This window comes from Eptatretus burgeri, chromosome 4 (assembly GCF_056783735.1).
Source record: "Eptatretus burgeri isolate ZD-2024b chromosome 4, Ebu_testis_v1, whole genome shotgun sequence".
In the NCBI taxonomy this organism is placed as follows: Eukaryota; Metazoa; Chordata; class Myxini; order Myxiniformes; family Myxinidae; genus Eptatretus; species Eptatretus burgeri.
Genome location: NC_140964.1, coordinates 6,444,210 through 6,451,709, shown reverse-complemented (window position 1 = coordinate 6,451,709; position 7,500 = coordinate 6,444,210). Strand labels below are relative to the sequence as shown.

The 7,500-nt window shown below is 33.5% G+C and overlaps 1 protein-coding gene across 2 annotated transcripts in view; it reads left to right on the top strand.

Moving 5' to 3' along the window:
- Positions 1-3,892, top strand: part of LOC147027398 (integrin beta-1-like) — a 62,571-nt gene extending 58,679 nt beyond the window's left edge. For both annotated transcript variants that reach the window (XM_085876755.1, XM_085876756.1), the window contains 4 exons: positions 1,800-2,022; positions 2,140-2,336; positions 2,560-2,726; positions 3,626-3,892. In XM_085876755.1, coding sequence (XP_085732881.1) covers positions 1,800-2,022; positions 2,140-2,336; positions 2,560-2,726; positions 3,626-3,694 — 656 coding nt within the window. In that variant the 3' untranslated portion in view covers positions 3,695-3,892. The remainder of the gene's footprint in view (positions 1-1,799; positions 2,023-2,139; positions 2,337-2,559; positions 2,727-3,625) is intronic.
- Positions 3,893-7,500: the final 3,608 nt, after the last annotated feature.

Genomic DNA, 7,500 nt, shown 5'->3' with positions numbered 1-7,500 from the left:
GGTCCAACGGGGGTCGCGATAACACCCCGCTCGGTTATCCCAAACGGAGCGAGCTGCATTAAGCGGCTCGTGTCCCAGCGGCCTCGTTGAGGTACAATCTCTCAGTAATATACCCGCGCGAATAATTAGGTAAATCGAAGATTTGGTGATCGGACCCTGTAGCATGCGGGGAGAGTGCGGACAAGGTTGTGGTGTGGTGAAAAACACACCCACGGCTGGTTTTCGGTGTTGATCCGGAAAGCCGAGACTGGATTGTCCGTTCGGTGGGTGAAGCGGCCGCTATTGGCTAAACGCGGTCGTTCGCATGCCAGCGGGTGAGAATCTGTAACTATATATATATATATATATATATATATATATAAATATGTATATATATATATATATATGTATATATATATATATATGTATATATATATATATATATGTATATATATATATATATATATATATATATGTATATATATGTATATATATATATATATATATATATATATGTATATATATATATATATATATATGTATATATATATATATATATGTATATATGTATATATGTATATATATGTATATATATATATATATATATATATATATATATATATATGTATGTATATATATATATATATATGTATATATATATATATATATATATGTATATATATATATATATATATATATATATGTATATATATATATATATGTATATATATATATATATATATATATATATATGTATATATATATATATATATATATATGTATATATATATATATATATATGTATATATATATATATATATATATATATATATATATATATATATATATATATATGTATATATATATATATATATATATATATATATATATATATATATATATATATATATATATATATATATATATATATATATATATATATATATATATATATATATATATATATACATATATATATATATATATATATGTATATGTATATATATATATGTATATGTATATGTATATGTATATATATGTATATGTATATATATATATATATATGTATATGTATATATATATATATATATATATATATATATGTATATGTATATATATATGTATATTTATATATATGTATATATGTATATATATGTATATATATGTATATATATGTATATATATATGCACATAGAGCACATTAGGAGTGCTTGAATTGGCTCAAGAGGAGGCAGAATAGGGCAGTTTGCCAACATGCATTGACAATTTTCCAGGAGAGATGCAATCCTCTGGAGAAGTATGACGACATCAAATTTGTGCAGCGTTGCAGATTCTTGAAAGAATAATTTCATTGGCAGCTGAATCGAGTGTAAGATGATCTGGATCAACCGAGGATGAGGAGGAATGTGTTGAATTCCCGCCAACAATTGCCAGTGGTGCTGCAATTCTTTCATTTGGATGTTTGAGATATGGGCGTTGTTTCATAGCTAATTGTCGGTTTAGACGCACACAAACGGATGTTTATTTCCCTTCGTAAATTGCTATCTAGACGTGCGATTAGCTCTGCGCGTACAAAAATGTTTCGTCACCATTAATGGTTAGGCGTGTGTTAGCAAGACACTCACTAAATGCCTTTCCTAAATTTGGCCCTTAATATTTGAGAAACAGGTGATACAGCATTGGAATTCCTCAACTGTTAAAATGGAGATTATATTTTAAGGTGAAGACCATGTAAACCCAGAGGTGAAAAGGAATCGATTAAATGTGGATCATCATTATTGGTGACATTTACAATTGTTATTACCTTTCCCCTCAATCAGGTAATGGAGTCTGCGATTGCAGTCACTGCAAATGCTTTGACAATTTCACCGGTGCTGCGTGCGACTGCCCTGTGGCGACGGACGGGTGCCAATCCCTGGACGGAGAGATCTGTAGTAATCGTGGCACCTGCGTGTGTGGTGTGTGTCAATGTCTGGACTCTAAATACCAGGGTCCAACGTGTGAACTCTGCCCAATGTGTCCTGAGGTGTGCCAAGAACACAAGTGAGTCAAAAAAAATAAGGGTCTTAATCGATTCCAAAAAATAATTGCATGTGTTCTTTTTCTCAACAGGTGTTTCTTAGTATTCCAATCTCATTCCTCCTTTCCTGGTGACTGCAGAGACTGCGTTCAATGTCATATGTTGAAATCAGACTCCCAGCAGGTTGAGTGTAACAGCTGTGTAGTATCCGTACACCATGTGCCGGAGCTCGACTCTCTGGCTTCCTGCAGAGTACAGGACGTGCAGAACTGCTGGATCATCTTCTCTTTTGTCGGGAATGGTCGAAACACCACCATCGTGGTGCAGGAGAAGAGAGGCAAGTTTTCTTTTGACATATATCCATCTGCCTTGAATGCATTTGTGGGCTTGATTATGAATTCAAAGGTCACCATGCTAATGTGTATTGTAAGAGTGGAATTATCAGCCATGTATCAGGAATATAGACAATTGTCACTAATTCTTAAATATTTCACATATTTCAAAATGCTGATAAAATAATGTTATAACAAGAATTTTTTTTTTTTATTCACATCTTGCAGAATGTCCAGCAGAACCAGATGTGGCAGCAATTGTGGTTGGTGTAGTGACAGGAATTGTACTTGCTGGACTTTTACTGCTACTGGGATGGAAACTGTTGACCACTCTCCACGACCGCCGTGAGGTCGCCAAGTTTGAGAAAGAGAAACTTACAGCCAAGTGGGATGCGGTAATACACACAGCACAGTACAAGCATGTATTTAGAGATACAAACACATGTACACACTCTTGGGTTGCTTCCTTATACCATCACTTTGGTGGGACAAGGTGGTGCTAACACCCAACCTGTCCTTGTTCACAACGGGGCACTCCTTCGTGCCATCACTTGTGCTGTGATGGTGTGCAAACTGTGCAAGGAAGTGATGTGTGCTGTCCTCAGAACAATGGAGTACCTGCTTGAAGTTTTGTAGAACTACTATGCGTCCACGCTTGCTTAATCTATTGCAGAACACACATCAGAACAACCTCGGCATTGTGTCAATTATTTCATTACCAAATCTGTAGAAACCTTTAAATCCTAATCCTGTCAAGTCGTGCTTGTAAACAAATAATTTGAGAAAGAGAAAGTGGTGCTGATACATGACCCTCAAAACACTTAAACCAGATACTCCGTCAGAAAAAGAAAACCATTGATAATATAATTGGTGTTTCTACCTAATGGCTTTGGTATTAATGTATCATCATACGAAACGATGCTTCAGTACGAGGTAGGAAAAGCCACATAATGTGAACTTAAACAGATTAAAAAAAATTAAATTTGTTGGAGTAACTATGGTGATTTACAACTTCAAGGATGACATCCTGAGTTGGAAATCATAATGAAGCTGAGGTTGGAATTGCTTGAATAGTTTAAGGGATTGATGACTGTTTAAGAATCCCTCATATGAACCTTTTATCTAAATCCATGTATGCATGACCATTTTGTATCTTGCAGAGGTGAAACACCTTGGTTTAAAGATAAAATGATTCGTGGTTGATGTGGGGATAAGCACAAAACCAACTTATCATTAAAATCACAGGTACAGAGGAGGGTGTTTGGTTCAATACCCACCTCTGCTGGTTTTACAGGGAGAAAACCCCATTTACAAGAGTGCCATCACAACCATTGTTAACCCAAGATACGGAGGGATCCAATAATTCACACAAACCGTGTCCTGCTGTCCTGAGGATTCTTTCACTGCATCAGTATAAAAGTTAGTATTATGTGAAGAAGACAATCATTGTGGAAAGCTGTGATGTAACAATTCTATGGTGTATACATTTGTTAGTTTACCTTTAGACATTTGACCTCCTGTACAAAGCTTTCTTCAAGTCCATTATGAACAATAAAATTACCAAAAGATTTTGGAACACTTTGTGGAGTTTCAGAAATATCATTTGTAAATGACAATACAAACCGTGTAATATATCGAAATTAACTCCAAAAGTGCAGAATACGGGTGCGTTGGACCTGTTGCGATGTTTGTTGTGCGATAAAGTTGTTATATAAATGGTTATTTGCATGAACGTTTATTGACACTTTGAAAACATGGTAACAAATTTTTTTAGTGTTATTTCTTTTATTTTTTCAGGTTTGTGGAAAATTTGAATTCATAACGCCAGCTGAGTTTACAGATTATGGGTCCCTTGGACCCGAGTTATGAATAGCAAGGATTAGTACCGAATTTGTAGGAAATATTTTCCAGTGAATTTAATTTAACAGAGCTCGTGTAAAGTAATACAAAATAAAAGACAAATGCATTAAAAAAATTTTGACAACAACAATCGCATTACAAATGCTGGGTCGAAAAGACCCATGAATGCATTCACAGGAGTTTTTTTTTTCATGTGGCTCCTTCCCCAGGAATCCAGTCATGGGTCCATTGGACCCAACCGAGTTTTGATTAGCAATGATTAGTACCTCATTTGCATGAGATGTTTTTCCCATGAAGCTTTGTAACACGTAGCGACATCACGACTCATCTTTGATGTATTCACGTCATTTACAAAGCTTATGTGTGCCTTTTCCATCTCCTCGTTTCATGTGCTTCTGGGTTTCTGCATCTGTTTGTTTCTTTTACCATGTTTGAAATCAGATCAGAAGTTCAATTACTTTGACAAAGGTAAGCATTTTATTTTTTATACCTGCATTATTTACAGATAAATACCGAATTTGCATCACAAATAAATTCAAAAGAACACATGCAAAACACAAAAAAATGGCATTACAAATCCTGGGTCTAAAAGACCCATCAATTGCATTGATGGTAGTTTTTTTTTACTTTTAAAATAGTAGATGGGTCTTTTTGACCCGACACGATGCTTATTGTGCTCCAACTTTGATAACCAGCCATTTGCATGACATTTTATGGATTTTTCCAAAAGGCGTTTTTAAATTTTATTCATTCAGATTCGAGGGACAAGTTGAATAAAAAACGCAACCCCTGCTATCCAAAACCTGGGTCTCAAAGACCCGTCGCAGGGCAATCTTGGAAGTTTCTCATTACTTGATCAGAGGGCAAGGCATATATTTTAAAGGCCTTTCCAACGAAACAGTTGTGTCGGTTTCATCCATGATTCAGACCAAAACATATATATATATATATATATATATATATATATATATATATATATATATATATATATTTTTATATATATATATATATATTTATATTTATATATATATATATATATATATATATATTTATATTTATATATATATATATTTATATTTATATATATATATATATATATTTATATTTATATATATATATATATATATATATATTTATATTTATATTTATATATATATATATATATATATATATATACATATATATTTATATATATATATATATATATATATATATAGATATTTATATATATATAGATATTTATATATATATATATATAGATATTTATATATATATATATATATATATAGATATTTATATATATATATATATATATATATATATATATATATATATATATAAATATCTATATATATATAAATATCTATATATATATATATATATATATATATATATATATATATATATATATATATAGATATAGATATTTATATATATATATAGATATTTATATATATATATATATATATATATATATATATATATATATATATATATATATATATATATATATATATATATATATAGATATTTATATTTATACATTTATATATATATATATATATTTATACATATATATATATTTATATATATATATTTATACATATATATATATATATTTATATATATATATTTATACATATATATATATATTTATATATATATATATATATATATATATATATATATATATATTTATACATATTTATATATATATTTATATTATATATATATATATATATTATATATTATGATATATATTATATATATATATATATATATATATATATATATATATATATATATATATATATATATATATATATCACACACCTCCTGACTGTCTGACTTATGGTGAGCATTGCCAAAGATTATGTTGAATGGTTTGCATTATCAGGAACAATTGTCTGGGTGGCAGAGGGGTGGTTGTTCTGTGCAGATTATGCAGTTTTACCGTGTGAGACATATTCCACATCTTCCATTGACACTCCAATCACCCACATGTCCACCCTCACCGCATCCAAGAACCTCTTCTTTGGCCTTCCTCTTCTCCTCCTGCCTGGCGGCTACATCCTCGGCATCCTTCTCCCGATATACTCCGCTTCCCTCCTGTGCACATGTCCAAACCATCTCAATCTCGCCTCTCTCACTTTGTCTCCAAACCGTCCAACCTGCGCTGTCCCTCTAATATACTCATTGCTTATCCTGTCCATCCTCGTCACTCCCAACGAGAATCGCAGCATCTTTAACTCTGCCACCTCCAGCTCTTCTTCCTGTCTTTTTGTCAGCACCACTGCCTCCAAACCAGACAACATAGCTGGTCTCACTACCGTCTTATATACTTTCCCCTTCACTCTTGCAGCTACCCTTCTGTCACAAATCACTCCTGCAACTCTTCTCCAACCACTCCATCCTGCCTACACTCTCTTTTTCACTTCTCTCCCACACTCTTCGTTACTTTGGACAGTTGATCCCAAGTATTTAAACCCATCCACCTTCCCCACCTCAACTCCTTGCAACCGCATCATACCACCACCCTCCCTCTCATTTACGCACATGTACGCCGTCTAACTCCGACTGACTATCATTCCCCTTCTCTCCAGTGCGTACCTGCAACTCTCGAGGCTCGTCTCAGCCTGCTCCCGACTCTCCCTACAGATCATGATGTTATCCGCGAACATCATAGTCATGGAGACTCCAGTCTGATCTTGTCTGTCAACCTGTCCATCACCATTGCAAACAGGAAAGGGCTCAGAGTCGATCCTTGGTGCAATCCCACTTTAACCTTAAACCGGTCCGTCATTCCTACCGCACACCTCACCGCTGTCACACTGTCCTCGTACATATCCTGCACGATCCTCACATACTTCTCCACCACTCCCGACTTCCTCATACAATGCCACAACTCCTCTCTTGGCACCCTCTCATAAGCTTTCTCTAAATCCACAAACACACAATGTAACTCCTTCTGGCCTTCCTGATACTTCTTCATCAACATTCGCAAAGCAAACATCGCATCTGTGGTGCTCTTTCCTGGCATAAACCCATATTGCTGCTCACAAATCATCACCTCTCTTCTCAACCTAGCTACCACGACTCTTTCCCACAACTTCATGGTGTGGCTTAACAACTTACCACTCTGCAATTACCACAGCTCTGCACATCACCCTTATTCTTGAAAATCAGAAACCAGTACACTTTATCTCCACTCTGGCATCCTCTCACTTTCCAAGATTTTATTAAACAATCTGGTCAAAAACCCCACTGCCATCTCTCCTAAACACTTCCATGCCTCCACTGGTATATCAT